The 16,441-nt window shown below is 36.4% G+C and overlaps 1 protein-coding gene across 1 annotated transcript in view; it reads right to left on the reverse strand.

Moving 5' to 3' along the window:
* The window catches only part of AKT3 (AKT serine/threonine kinase 3), a 380,155-nt gene that overhangs the window by 293,736 nt on the left and 69,978 nt on the right, over nt 1–16,441 (reverse strand). The window contains exon 3 of the mRNA XM_083857259.1: nt 7,916–8,041. Within this exon, the coding sequence (XP_083713385.1) occupies nt 7,916–8,041 (126 nt within the window). The remainder of the gene's footprint in view (nt 1–7,915; nt 8,042–16,441) is intronic.

Raw genomic sequence — 16,441 nt, forward strand, 5'->3', positions numbered from 1 at the left:
TGCTCGAGTGATAGTTGGGTCATTACCAAGAGGAGAGAACATTCTACCATAATGTCTTCAAGTTTGCTACTATACATAAACATATGTAATTAAAGGACTGAATCTCAACTCAAAACAGTTGGAAGTCTAAATTATCATTCAAAAAGATGAGTAAGCCAGTAAACAGACAGACTCAACTTTGTGTTCTTGTATGCTAGCCATCTCCAACTTGGAATTACACATTTTATTCCTAAAGCTTTCTGTCTTTCTGGGATGAAACATCGGTCACGAGAACTTATCCTTTAATATTAGAGGGGTGGAAAAACCTTGGGGGAGAACACTTGTTCAAAGAAGCAAAATACTAAACCAATAACAGAGAATAACAACTCTGTTCCAACAAGTGCATAGTACTCCTTTGACAATTTTTGGATGTATACAGAAAATGGAAAAAAATTAAATTAAAACAGTAAAAAAATGCAATGGATGTTTCTCAATGACTGAAATTATCCTTTTAAAAAACAAAACAAAGTCAGGTACATACCAGAGGTTAACTTTTGTCTTCATATCGACAACCAACCTGACAATACTAAAATGTTAGACCATCTTTTTCAAATAACTGCTACTGTCTAAATTAAGTAGTTATGCTAGTTAAACTCTCCTGAGCAACTCTGACTACAAACTGTATTTCAAAACGTTCTGTTTACTTTACACCATTCTGAACCACAGATGACAAAGTTTGCTTGAAGCTGTAATTACTCTGCAAAGCTGGGAAGCCAATTAGAGGGCCTGAAACCTGCCAGTTCCAAAAAAAAAAAAAAAAAAAAAAAAAAAAAAAAGCACAGATCATCTGTTCAGATTTTATTAAAAAGTTTAAAGTTTGAATTCTATAACTTTAACTATATAATCACCAGCATTCTTTTCCTAAATGCAGTCATTCAGCATAAAAAAAATCAATAGAAAGAATACTAATACCATTTTATTATTTCATATATGAAAGATTTCAACTTCAGCAGAATGTGTTGATATGGCTAGACAAGAATACTAAACATTCAAGCAGCCATAAAAAAATGTACTAAAAAATGAACAGAAGGTTGCATATCTGAGAAATTATTTCTAATACAGACAATGCAGACTGAGTTTTAGCACAGAGGATAACTTCCCGTGATTATCATATTATATATCAAAAAAACAGTATCAAGCCACTGCTTGCATTATTTCTAATGTTTGCACTTTTTATCATATAGGGAGTGTTGTCTTTGCACAGATCTATATCTCTCTATGTATCTATCTATTTGCATACTAATTTAACTTTGATTTCTTATTTTTTCCCTTGGTCATTCCTTTACAAGATAAACATTTTTGTCCCATCCTTTGCCTATTTAATTGCTGATCTGTTTTTTCTTATTCAAATCAAAATTTAATTAACATAGTCCCTACAAATACTTTGTTCTGTTGTTGTTACTCTGCACTCCAAGTCCACACTTCTCAGATGACCATTTTTGTTAGACAAACAGTAGACAACTGGCAGAACTAATACACCATTTTCATAACACAGAGATAGATACACATATTTTTGCTCATATACACAAGAAAATCCATTAATTTTACATAAAGGAACAAACATATGTGTGTACCCACACACACCCTCTTAGCTTGGTCCCCTTTTGATTGTCCCACTTGTTTACCCACACCCTAAGTGAAACCTACCTCTCTGAGGCTTTCCAAAAGGCTTTGTTCTTTCTTACTACATCTTATCTACAGGGACTATCACCCTAAACTTAAGTTTGGTCACACAGAGATTTATGTAAACAATTCAATATCTCTTCTTTGATCCAAACAAATACAGGTTTACCCTAAAAATGCTATTCCCAAAACTGTTCATAATCAATTGGTTTTGACCATTGCTCCCTTGATCACATCTCTCTTTTCTTGGCATTTCCCATTTCTTACTCAGCTCTATCAAATCAAATATAGGTGGCTTTTCAACACTGCCTGTCCCCACAGCCTATTCTCATCCTTGTTATCATTTTTATTCAGTATCAAAATGTCACCCATTGCTTTACTGTTGTAATTTCATCATCAGTTCTCTACAATATTTCTAATTTCTCTCTATTTGTCATACTAATTCTCTTTAAAATCCTCCTTAAAACTCTCCTTCACCATGCCTTAAAAAACAGGAGGGAGGGAAGGAGGGAGAAAGAAAAGAAGGGAGATGAGAGTAAAAATCTAACCTTGACAATGGATTAGTTGTTGATGTGCTGAGACCACTGCCTGTACTACAGGCTAATACTGTCTCATTGTTTTCTCATACTCCCCCCATCTGTTTGCATCCATCTGCTGTCACTTGTTTTATATTTGGAGTTTTAGTATTTTGGAGCAGGGACTGACTTTTTGTTCTCTATGGGTAAAAATCCCACTTCTGTGGGACTTGGCTCATGGCAAGCACCTGTATGTTCTTTGATAATAACAACATATATGACAAAAAAAACACCTTAATTATATTCCTTGAATCTGTAAAAGATCAAACTTTGTGCAGTTCATCATGCTGCAAAGTCATTTATTGCCAATGCTTCAAAAAGTACCAAAGCAGCATCTATGTCTTGCTGTCACTAGAACTAGTTTGTCATTTGCCCCTTCACACAAAGAGGGAGATTGGAAATAGGAGATTTCTGCATGGGTTTTGCATGGGCTTTGTTTTAATGGAAGAGAGTAAAATTATACATCCTTCTCTCTCTTTCATGCAAACATCCCAGTTTTATTTAAGCAGCTGGGTATATCACACTAGCATAAAAACTTTCAGGCCAGGCTATAAATTCCTAAGTTAAAGGAAAGGATTCCAACTATACCACCTAGAAACCATTCATGAAGTAATTTTAAACCCTCCCAAAATTTCTCCATCCAACACAGATGGACATATTTCCTATACACAATAGATATGAGTTTCAATTTCCACAGATGTATTTGCAAATGCAAATGCAAAGTATATGACATGTACATTGACTTTTTCACTCCACAAGTATTTTCAATATTGAATGAACATCACTTATTCAATTCTACTACTATTACTTTGGAATCAAATCCATACTGTAATTGTAAGTACAGTTATATCTTATCTCTGGGTTCATGTAATCCAGTATTGTAACAAATTTTTTTAAATGGACTTAAATCTCACTGAAAAGTTATTTCTGGAGTTGTACACAAGCTTGTGTCTAATGCTGAAGTATTTTGATACATAATTTAATCTCACTTAAAACAAACATATATATTTTCCTACCCATTTCTTTAAAGAATGTCTTCAGAATTCTTTAAGCCCTAACATTATTCCTCCAGAACTTTTAAATTTTCCTGTTTTGAAGATTTTTATGTACTAAAAATAATAAAGTCTTGTTTCTGGCCCACTGAAAAGTTATAAGTAGGAGAAAGTAGAACAAATTCTCCATTTAGAATGGCCAAGGGTCTTGATAATCGCTTCCACAGAGAAAATAAAAATCAAGTTTATAAAAGGTTACCTTTTAATAATAATAATAATAAATTGCTTTTTCTTTTTAAAGACAAGAAAAAGGGTAGCAATACCAGAGTGCTTAGAAAGCATTATCTTTCAAGATAGGAAAAAAGTTCCAGGTGACATCATTTTTGGCCAAAGCTCAAAGGATACTGTGAAGGGATACAGCTCTTCCCAATTATTCCCCATGTAAAGATCAAAATGAAGGCAAAGGGCCAATTCTTAGAGATACTTCATCCCAAATGTGCTGTGTGATTACCTACACACTCACTGTGCATGTGAGAAGTTGGGGTTTTTTTAAATCAGTGAAGTCACAAATCTTCCTTAAGTAGAACTGAAGCAGAATTCTCCCCCAATCTGCTTTCCCAAATAAGGATGACAATCAAAGACTAAAGTGGTTTACATAAAGCAGCGCTTATTCCACTTATACAGCAGTGGGCCAGTTGAAAACAGCATTATGAGGCCATGCTGGTTTTTTTGAGGGGGTGAGAGGGCATTGAGGAAATACATCCTGTTACCCAGAGTATTAGTTTTGCTCTCAAAGAAGCAAAATGGAGTTTTTAAAGACAGGACATTTTTATCAGGCCTTTGCCTGCACAGAGAAGTCATATCAACTGAATCCAAAATTATTTTTAAACTGGTTCTGACTGCATAAATGCCTAAGCAAAAGCAATTCAAATTAACATATTTTATTTTGCAGTTGAAGTGGGCTAGGAATGCACACCCACTCAGCTACCGTGACTCAGTCAATCAAGAGTATCTGTACAAGCTACAGCAGTTTGATTACTTGCAACTGCTTCTCTCTACCTGAAAAGAGCTGAACTGATTTTGAACCAGACAATTCCAGTAAGCTCACACCTCTGAATTTACCCCTGAAAACCAGTATCACCCGGTTTTAAGTTTTCACAATGAACTTCCCACCCATGTAATTACACCACCTTCATTTATCTTCAAGTGCATGGTAAGATACCACAGCAGAGCTTTTTGTGAGTCTCAGTGTCAGGGCATGAGCATTAAAGGACTAACAGCCTACTTCAAATACACAGCTCTTGCAACTCCCATTTAAAAGAAGGTGGTTCTGTTAGGTGTAAAATAAGCTGGCTCCACAGGAGAGGAACCAGTGATTCCTACACACTATTCAGTGTCACCCAGCCAACAAATCTGGCTGATTTGTTCACCCAGCAACCTCGCAGCAGCTCCAAGCTGCAGTGCAGGGTGCCCATGGCCGCCTTCCCTGTGCACCTAAAGTTGGGAGAGTAGTGGCCACAGGGGGGAAAAGTCCATTCAGGACACCAAAGGCCAGTTTGTGTCCTTCCCCAGGGCTCAGCTCCACCCAGCCCCACTCTGTCATACCCTTCACTCATCTGTGTTTCATCTTCAGTGCTCCAGGGAAGAGAGACCCCTCATCTCCATTTCAGGCCCACATGGTTCCCCTGCATTTTGAGGGGCTGGCAATGGACTGAAGCACATATGCGCTGCCTCAGTCTCTCCCTCTCTAAGTGAAGAGTCTACCTGTTTACACACACTCTTCCAAATGCCTTCCCCTCACACTTCCTCCCAGAACACCCCAAGGAAAAGGAATGGCCTCTGAACACACCATTCTATGACAAAACATACCCCAATGAGAAAGGCTCTATTAGCAAAGACATATTTATCACTGGAAGCACTTAGTAGTATATAAAATAACTTCATTCCCTCCAGCCATCTCGTCATTCCCAATGGAGTTCACAGATGACAAAAGACCAAAGAAAGACGAATGCTTAAGTGTGAAACTTTATCTTGGAAGGAATCAGGGAGCCACACTAGGGGAAGTGATACCATGCCTGGGAAAGAGCTTTACTTTTGCAGAGTAAGCTGATGTCACAGGAGTGGAAGGCAGAGGACACTGGTGGAAAAATATCTGTATGATGGAAGTAACTAGCTTGACAGAGCTGCTTCTGGAAGTTTTAAACTACACAACAAGTATCATACAAAGTAGAACTGTACAAACTTCCCTGTGTTTAACTCCAACAGTACTACGAAAATAATACCACAGCCTTGGCCTTTTCTGCTTAAATAACAAATTGCAAGCAAGAGCCAAAGATGTCTATCATTTGGAGAGCAAAAAGTAGACTGAGACCACACTCTCACTTTACAGATAGCTACAAAGATTACATGAAGATAGGACTGTAAAGACATATCTTTAAGTCCCTGCCAACCTAATCAAGATGGTATTAACAGTGATCTCACACTCCATCTGCCTGGCTAGTAATTTATGAAAAACGTACTTCACTATTACAGGAAAAATATGTTGCGCTGCTTGTGGCCACAAACCTCGTGCAGCAGCTCAGGAACTCTTGGATCAGAGGCCGTGAGACCAGTTCTTGACATTTACCAGGTACTTCCCATGAGATGTGATTCATTCATACAGCAATTTTGTTTGTTTATTTGCCCTACTGATGAGCTCATCTTCAGACAGATAAAATAGCTGATAAAAAACTTACAGTCCCTTGCAATTTAGAGTGTAATACCACTCTTGTTTGTTTTTCATCCTGTGAATTCTACACAGGCATTCCACTTAATTTCATGAGATTCTTCTGATGAGTGATATATCTCCCTATTCTTGTACTGTTCGGCCAAAATTTCTGACAAAATTACACCTTTTCCTGTGAGAAAAAGTCATCTTGCTTATCAAAACTGGATTTTTTCAATTAATATTACACACTTGTTCCTTTAGCTTACACAGCCTAAGAATCAAACCTATCAGACTTGCTAGTTGCAGAAAGGGTTTGGGTTTTTGTTGGGTTTTGGGTTTTTTGTGTGGGTTTTTTTGTCTTTTTTTTTTTTTTTTTTTTTTTTTTTTTTTTTTTTTTTTTTTTGAGGGGAGGTGGGGGGGTGCTGATGGTGTCATTTTGGAAAACAATGTGAAATCTTCCAATTTCCAGGCAAAGTTCAGGGACAGCATTCTAATATCAGAATTACATAACAGAACCTCTGGGTACCAAAGAATCCCAACCAAAACCAGTAGCAACACACTGGTAATTATGGTATAATAATTGCTAATTATGTATTTCTTTGCTTAGCAGAACTATCATTTGGATCACCCTTCTAGTTGCTGCAGCAAGGAAAGACAGAATAAGCAATGAAGAACATGGTAAAGCAAGACAAAAAAGCCCACTGTATTTCTAGAAATTGCCTTTCAGCTGCAAAGAGGGGAAAAAGTATCTAGAAAAATACTACCTGCTAAAAAAGAGTAGTTAGAATAATGCAGAGTAATAACTAAGGAATGAATAATGGCCTATGATTTAGTCAATTCCTACTCATATGAACAACTTAAAGACATCACTGCTTTTATGCTGAATACCAACAAGGCAAAATGAGCCTCTAATGCTATTAGAAGGTTTGCACAAGCAATATCATTTTCTATTGCAATCAGAACATGCTATGTTTTCCTCTTCTAGCTGGGAGATGAGACATGGGCTTGGAGCACAAGATTATTTTCTTACCAAATAAAACAGACAAATTACTTTGTATACACAAAGGCTGAGTCAGTCTCAAGTACAATTTTATCAAGAACAGAGGAAAATTCAGTCTCAGTAGCATTTGTTCCATCTTCAGCAGGGAAGATGAAGAGAACCCTTTCCCTAAGTACAAATACTCTTCTGGTGGCTGCATAAAACTAAACACTGCCCACTTGATACAATTTTAAAAGAAATTGAGTAAATTCTCTAGTGTTCCTTTGAAACTTTCTAGCTGTGCTATTTGCAACTCACAGAGATTTTTTGCCCCTTAATTTTCTCCTCAAATACTTATATTTCTGTTCAGAAACACCAATCTCACTCTGACAGATCAAAAACCCTACAAATTTGTCTTTTAGAAACATTCCTGGAAAACACACAATTTTCACTTTATCCAACAGATACACACTTCCTAGCTTTGTTAATATATGCAAATTGTCTGATTGCTTGAAATTACTCATTAACCAGGCTGGAGAGCTGATTACCTGATTATCCAAGAGAAAAATAACTTAGCATGATTTTCTGTCATTTGAAAGTCTAGATAATTTTCTAATTAATTTGAGTTTTCAAGTGAATTTAGAGATACTAATGAAAAACAGAGAAGAGGTCAGTGATCTAAATAAAGGTAAACTTTCCAGGAATTTTCTTCTTACAGCAATCATTTGTCAAATATCATTGTTACTTAGAGACACTTTAGACAAACACACAAAAAATAAGAACTCCGACTTCCAAAACACATTCAAAAACTAAAGCATGGTTCTTCCATGTTACTACAAATGTATCTTGTAGAGATGGATGTAAGATCAGTGGTGCATTAGTATGGCACATGGCATTAAACTTGCAGTGTTACCAATAAATTCTGAATTATACACGAAGTAATATGTAGCAGATAATCTGTCAATATGCTGAGAGAATAATAAATACTGGAAATACATACTTGCCACTGAAAAGTTGTTGAGTGGATATGGCAGATCCACATCCTGGGGCTTCTCCTTATAGCCTATGAAGGAGCCATCTGTCTTTAGCAGGAAGTATCTTGGCCGCCAGTTTTTTATATATTCTCCTAAGGGAGAAGGAAAAAAAAGTTCATTAACACTGGAGAAAATAACCCAAACTTGAATATTAAAAAACATATCACATTATCAGTATTGAACATTAATTACACCAAAATCTTTTCAGATGTTTTCAATTTACAGAGAAAACCTTAACTCTGTCCAAAAGAAGGGAAAATTGAATTGCAATGGTAAGCCTGGACTGTGCAAGAATGCCTCTGGAATAAGAGGCTATAGGCATGGTAAACTAATATTGTATAATTCTGAATTTTACCAGATTATACTTGCTTACACCATAAATAATTAAAACCTTTTTTCAGGGAAAAAAAAAAAAAAAAAAACAAAAAAAAAAAAACAAAAAAAAAAAAACAAAAAAAAAAAAAAAAAAAAAAAACAAACAAACAAACAAACACCACCAAAAAACTCCACATCTTGACTTTTAATAACCAAATGAAATCTAAACTGCTACAAGGTAGAACATTCACTCTGCTGAGCCAAACCAAAAGTCATTCAGTTTCTCCAAACATACACTAAACAAATACAAGGCAATTGGGGGGTAATGGAAAAACCTACACAAAATATACTTTAAAAATATAAGTGAAAGCAAAGAGGTATAAACAAGAAGAAGTAAAAGCCAATTACTTTCTACAAGGTAAGTCCACCAATAAACCTACCATGCCACCTTTCCCCTACCCCAGCCTAAGTGAAAAATTCTGCATCCTGAATCTATAAGGAATTTAGGATCAGAAACATACAGGACACACAACATCTTAATTAATGCCACTTATTCAGTATTAAGGGTAAAAAATTTCCTTAATACTTTTATACTTTACAATGGACACCAGAATTCAGCAACAATTTCATTTTTAGAGTGTAATTACTCAGTTCGGTACAAGTTAGTTTAGATTTGCCCAACTTCCCTCATCTTTGATTTCTACAAATTCTGGTGAGTAAATAATGACTATAACTAAAACTTTATTTAAAGTCACTGTTTCATCATTATACAAGTGAACATTTTCAGAAAAAAAGTGTACTAACAATGCAGATTTTCCAACAAGGAACCCAGGACTTCTCACCATTTGTGAGATGCTCAGAATGAACCATCCCAGGGGCTGCACTGCTCCTGGGCTATGCCCCAGCCTGGCAGTGCCCTTTACCACCTCAGCACCTTGTCAGCTATAGCTGCACAGCTTTTAGGCCATTCAAAAGTCAGAAAGAAGTTTACATCCATCTAACGTGGAGGTTACTTAATTAAAGGGTAATCTAAAAAATCATTAACTGCACCTTCACCTTTCCATAACAGCAATCAACTAATTGTCACTGAATTTCAACATGGGAATTGCTGATACGGCCTTGATGAACTTGAGCAAGGCTTGTAAGGATTTAGACAATACCCATGGCTTAACAAATCCAACTGCAGCCACTAACATGTCCAGTTTTCATGTATTTAAGCAGAGAAGGCAAGTGGGGAATACAAGATGGAGAAGAGAAAAGAACAATTAACACTGGGATATTCAGGCTATTATGCAGCAAAACTCTTCCTATTTAGTCCTGCTTCTAGATAGCAGGGTACTTGCTTCACTTTCCTATACAGACGTTTTCATACATGTAGAAAGAATTGAAAAAGTCCAAGTGTGACTTAATTTGACCACTAAATGAATAGAGCAGATATGGCACTAGTTACATTTGTATTGACACAGAGCTTTATCTCAGGCCTCTGGTTGTAGTTTGGCTGGGAACACTCCTACTGATACTCCCAGTCTGAGCTCATTTCACAGTAGGAAACCCCAGTTAACATGAAAGTATGCAAAAAACCCCAAAACAAACAGGTACAAGACACTTTGTAAGCTGAAGAAGAAACACAATCGCAGTGTGGGAAAATAAATGTGTAACTTTAGTATCAACAACAATGAAAAACGGTATCAGCATTACCTGAAAAGCAATAAATTAAGTTTGCTGAATACTTGAACATGAAATAATCACAGACCTAAGTAAAGGTATGAGTCATATTTTAAAAACATTTTAAATATGCCCTGCAACAAGTTTTCTGAAATCTGCATGGACTCACTAGTTGAAGTCGAAACAAAACCTTATGTATCAGATCACCCAATGTACGTTTTAAAAATATTAACATCTTAGTTGTTTCCTGAAAGAGATGAAAAGGAGAATCTTCTGCATTTTTCTAATAAATTATATCTCATTTCATTGTAAGAGTAAGTGAGATAAAGTGCCTGCTAGTGGGTTTGCAATCTCTCCAGATCTTAGTCTTACCTAGAAGGCAGGCACCTAAACCTGCTGAAGTATTGAAGGACAGCATGGGGACAGTATCAACATGCCTAAGGCAGGTCAGCCATCTAAGCTCAGATTTCAAAGAGAGTCCTCCTTTCTGCAAGGAATAAACTGGAAAGGGAGATAAGCAGACTCTGTCTATGGATCAGGGCTGATAGGGTAAGTACACTTAATAGTCAGTCAGGAAAGAATGGCAGCCTTTGTTTGCTTACATACACTCTCCAGAATGAAACCTGTTGGAAAAGGAGACCATTCTAACAGGTGGCCTTACAGACCCAGCACACACTTCTCTGGTCACTTACTCCCTCTTCACCCCTTAGGACAACACTTCAGGTTGAGTACCCAGCAGCAGACAAACACAGATTCTCTTAATCAGAAAACTGGATAGATTTTTAATCACCTACTGAGTTATGCAGCTGATGTTATGCCTGGAGACGAACCATTAGAAGAGCAGAATGGCACTTTCAAGCTCCTCTGAAGATAGATAACAACTCTGGATAAAAGCTAATCAGAGCACAGATAAGTACCAGTTTACCTATGAGTATAGCTGTACCTCTGTATTCGCTCTACAAACTATAGCCAGACACAGAAAAAGCAGTTTAAAAGCAATTGTAAAACACTATGGCTTCACATGGATCCATATATTTCTTTCGCAGACCAATTTCTTTGAAGAATGTTTCTCCCAAGTGGTTTCCCAACATGAATCATGGTCAGACTGCTTTTTCAAAACATCTCTACGAACACACACAAACCTTGGTTTTGTCTTGAAAATACCAATATTCCAATTCCTTTCCAAGGCCGCTATGTGAATATTTATCATCTGCCCTATATTTATTCTGTAATTTAATTAACAAATGGGTGAACACTTTTGAAGAATAAATGGTGGTATCAGCGAACAGTTCACTTAGCTGTTCAAGTGGGTTAAGGGCTCTCAAGATGCACTCTAGGTGCTCTCTTATAACTGCATTCCTTTTACATAATCTGCCTAAAGATAGGAACTTTTTAGTCCACACTTCTTAATACATGTGCTTATTGATTTGCCTTGAAAGAAATTCTCCGTGCAAAAAATGCCAAAGCAAAGCAGAGTACTTGAAAAAAAGACCACTTCCACATGTCTTCTAACTTAACAGCCCTGCATTAAAAAAAAAGAAATATTTCCCAGTATTACCAATATTAAATCATTTTAAAGATATTTGGAATGTATGTTTACTAAATACCTCAACACAAGCAAACAAGAGGAAATTCTCATGTGAAATTTCTTAAAGAAAGTGAGAAGTAATTCTATGAGAGATGAAAAGTCCAGGCAGGCTAATGAAACCACAAGATATCTTGACAATTTAATAAAATGGAGCTGCAGTATTTAAAAAAAGCACTGGATCTGCCATAGAGCAATAATTGGTTTGTGCCCTGCTTCCTGCTGAGTTAATGTAAGTTAAATTACTATTTTGCCTAAATTTACACCCTTCTAAGTTGAAAACCACATTCTCTTAGGATCTGTTTATTAGACAGTAAGAAGAGGTCTCTAATTGCAACTACTGCAGCAAAGAAAGCCAAGTAATTCCTACATAATTTTAATTCTAGGCAAAGTTTTTTAAGCTACTTGAGGAAAGTGGCTAGAATATGCATGTCGCTGATACATACAGACAATAAACACATACACACAAAATACAAATTTTACGCTGTCAGGGTCTGCTTTTTTAATAACTACTGAGAGAACACACACAAAAGATTAAGTAAGACAGCAATATATTCATGAAGCACATGAAAATTCAATCTGATATTCATGCAAAAAGCACCCTCGTAACATGCAACTCTTTAATTAATGTTTTATTTAATAATACACTGGCTAACAACAGTAACAAAGAGTGCTTAATGAAGGTTTGTTTAGAACATGACCCTCGTGGCTGCCTCTTTATTTGCCTCTGTACTGCAGCCTCAATGATTCTTCTTTTTTTGCCTTTGACAGCCAGTAACAAGAAACCTGCCTTCAGGACATTTCACAAAATATGCTTCTTTCCAGTGATGCAACGTTGCTGGTTTTCATACTGTTGAGAAGCTTCAGAAAGGAGAGCTTTCTAAGAAATCATATGAGTAGTAAAAAAAAAAAATCTATGTTCGACAAATGTATCACCCAAAATTCGTAATTTTTTTTTTATTTTAGCTCACAACTCAAACTCTTTCTTCAAACACGTATTTCAGCTCAGATTTGGCAGTTGCTGTTGTTAGTCTCACTATTTGTAATCCTTAAGCATATGGAAATTTAGGAATTATTGAAAAATTAATCAGTAATTTAAAATTAGTCCCATTATTTTTAAATGTATTTTTTTGAATAAACACTTTTGCAAAACATCTACATTTTTCAATATGTAAATGGTTTCAGAGGTGTGAAGGAAATGTCTTTAATATACAGTGCTGATAAGCAACAGAAACCTGAGTTCAAAAACTTGCTTCCTTAAAAGAAGCAACAGCTGCCACACAGACATAAGTGAGATTTAAGAAAAAAAACCCTCCAAAAAGAGAACACACCAAAATTCTGCCTCTTGTCTGTTTCATCAATTTACTCAAATGGATTTAATAGAAATAATACACAAACACTGTCTCCCTTTTTCTTTTTAAGGCATTTTTTTTTGTTAGATGAAACTCCCTACAATAACATTTAATAAATTGAGGGGAAAAAACAAAATTTATCAAAAAGCATTAAGCAACATTATATAGAAGTAAATCACACAATTCTATGTTTGTTTGTTTGTTTTTTTTTAAAGAAACAACTGTAATTAATGTCAGGTCCAATAAAATTATCAGAAATAATGCCAGTGGTTTTGAGATTGAATTTCCTTACCTTGGCCCTCTGAGGGCAGTGTTACCTAACACACGATTGGAAGCATCAGCAGACTATTTGATTAAGTCAGTAGATGCTAAGTAAATGCAAAGCACTTCTGCTAGACTATTTACTTATTTTTAATTTCATTATAATAAATTTTCAGCACAGCTCAAAGCTACTGAAAAAAAAATTTTTAAATAAATAAAAAATATACCTATCCTCATAATTTATGTCCTTCAATCTAATGTAAATATGTAATAATATATTATGCAAAGTATTTTACAAAATCTTATTGCATAGTAAAAATCTAAATGAAACTGTGATTTTGCCTAACGTGCCTTAGCATTTTAAAAGGTATTTTTATTAGATGCCCTCTCATAAGTATTTGTTGGCAGTTCAAAGAAAAGCAGAATTTGGAACTACCACTTTCTGATTCTCTCTTGCAGTGTGAGACGGTGATTATTTATTTATACTAACTGTTTTCCAACAGTTCCCAGTAATACTGAATGACATTTTGAGCACATCTGTACTTGCACTAGACATGATTTTTTCCAGTCCCAGATGAGAAATAGGAAACATTTCACGACACATGTGGGCATTGGCTTATACCACAGCCAGGTTTCTATTAGGTTCCCAGTTTGCAAGGGCAAATTGGGAAGTTTAGGTGAAAAAGTTCAAGTACCTCTCACTGTCCATATCTCAATAATCCAGCTCAGACAAAAGACTGCTCAATTTATGCCCAGCTATGTACAGGTATGTGGCCAGAAAACAGTGAAAACCCCACAGATGTTAATATTCTGCAGAAGGCAGCGAGCAGCCTCGGGTATGAGCTCCAGAAGTGCCTCAGCTGAGCAAGGGGGGAGGAAAGCAGGGACAACCCTCTGTCCTCCATGCCAGCCCAGATGCACTGAAGAGCTGGCAAACAGTAGATTCTTTGTTCCTGAAGCTAGTGACCAAAGAGAAGGGCTCCTAGTAGTAAGGCAGATTTCTCCAAGCAGAGGTGCAGTCGCGGGCAGGGAGAAGTCATGGAGCAGCACTCCCCATGGTTTCAGGGGCATGGCTGGAGCTAAAGTGATGAGGAGGACCAACCTCCCCAGTGGAAAGATTCTCCCTGCTCATACTGTGGGGTTTTCTTCCCCCCAGGCTGTGAATGCAATGTACAAACATATTCCAGGGTTCTAGGGTTCAAATCGCCAGCCACCATGGTTTTTTCATTATGACTGTAGACTGAGTCATTGTGCTATCTTGTACAAATGCAGCAGCACTTCAGCCCCTGCTATTTATTCAATGATTTCCTTTTGCATTAATAATCTTTTCTCTAAAACACGCAATAAAACCTAGAGGAAAGTTTTCAATAACAGAGAGACAGACACACCATTATTCATACATAAATGCAGTTTTGAAATTGGGCATCTACAATATCCACTCAAAATTACTGGTGTGTTTTGGCAACACATGGAAAATAAATGTTCATTTTCACATGCATGCAATTTTGTCCTTTCAAAAAATCATACCAGAAATACTGAGTGAGCTGACATCCTGACAAATTGAGAATTGACCTTTACCATGCCCGTTGTGAGCCAGCAGGAAGAAAAACTTGCCAGTTTCAACATCACTCTCACTTCCCCTTCATTCTTGAAGGATAAGAATTAGAACAATAAATAAATTAAATAGCAGTTGCTATTAGCACATGCTGTCTGGAACAACAGAATCCTGTATTGCATCAGCATCTCTGAGCAACAAAGGTGATCAATATTTTCTAAATATGCTTGCTATTCAGGAATGGAAAACCAAGGTCTGTATTCTGGAAACATTTAGGAGCGCTGCTCACATTTTCAAAATATCTCTCTTGAACAAGGCAATATAGTATAACAGCCAAAAACTATTTAGATGGTTTTCTGAGCAGTCTTTTTTATTTTTTAATAATGTTAAGCTGCATTTGTGTAAATGCAAGTGTTTTAAACATCGTGTCACATATTTTTTATAGCTAAAACCTTAATGTTCTCAGTACTTTTAAATATTCATATGTTTTTTATATAGCACCATCAGCATCAAGTGGTACTTTGTATAACAGAAAAAATACTACTTTCTTTTCTTCTGCTTTTATCAAGTGCCAGTAGACCAAAGGATCTTTTTCAGGTTTTGAAAATATTTTAAGAGTAGCACAAGTATAAAAATATTAATCTATAAATTTCAGTGAATAAGACAGTTAGTTACAGCAGCAAAAATTTAAATACATGTACTTGGTAAAAATGTATTAAGTCAGGTGATTAAATTCAATTGCTTTTTATATGTGGCCAAGTTGAGTTAAACATCTTAATATTATCTACTTAGAGCATTTTGCAAAACAGCTAACGCTGGTTTACACATGAGATTTCAAACTTTCCATTGATTGTAAAAGAATATGGTACATTTGACAAGAGCATTACCATTCAACTGAGTTTCTTTAACAGACACATGAGTTGTTGAAAATTATGTGACTTTTCCCCTCTTGAAACTGGTACACTTGCTAGCATGTTTTCACAAAGCAAACTGTCTCACTTTTAAAACCGACACATTGCAATAATTTTAAAATAGCTCCTCTGAACTTTCTCCTTGTCACTAGGTGTGCTCCTAGCCTCAAACCATACTAAGGTGCCAAAAAGCCGGCACCAACACCATTCACCTACGTTTCTTCCTCAAGGCACATCACTGAAGTCAACCTTTCTGCCTTGTCACTTAGCCTGCATCATTTGCAAAGAATCAATACGAGATAAGCCCAAGCATTTCTCAAAGTGCTTGAGCTGGAACAGCCCATTACTGCTGCACACATCAGGAGATCTCTTTGGTTGCATGAAGTGCTTCATGATATGCAGCACTGCAGCACTGCCCAGAGTAACTGAGCTTCGCACCAGCAGTGGTAGAACACATAAAACACAATTCTGGGAAGAAGAACAACCCAACTAACAGGCAAAAAGCAAATGTCCATTTGCAGTGCTGGTGACCTCTGTCTAGGCTCAGACGCAGAAATCGGTACTTGGGCAGGAGGCAGCCACACCTGAATTTTCAGTTAAAACTGACATAATCCAAAACTGACATCTCCCACTCTGGCACAGTGATGACAGAAGGGCACATCAAATGTTCCCATCAGCAGTTATTGTTATCAAGGACCTACAGATGCTTATTAGATTTACGATGGAAGAGACAATAAAAAGGAGTTCCTTGACTTTTGGTAAGGGCTTGGTGGGAAGCACTGGTATGGTTTATTCCATTAATATTTAAGTCATGCTGTAAATGACCAGAATGCCTTGATACATACTGA

This window comes from Zosterops lateralis (assembly GCF_965231275.1).
Source record: "Zosterops lateralis genome assembly, chromosome: 3".
NCBI lineage: Eukaryota > Metazoa > Chordata > Aves > Passeriformes > Zosteropidae > Zosterops > Zosterops lateralis.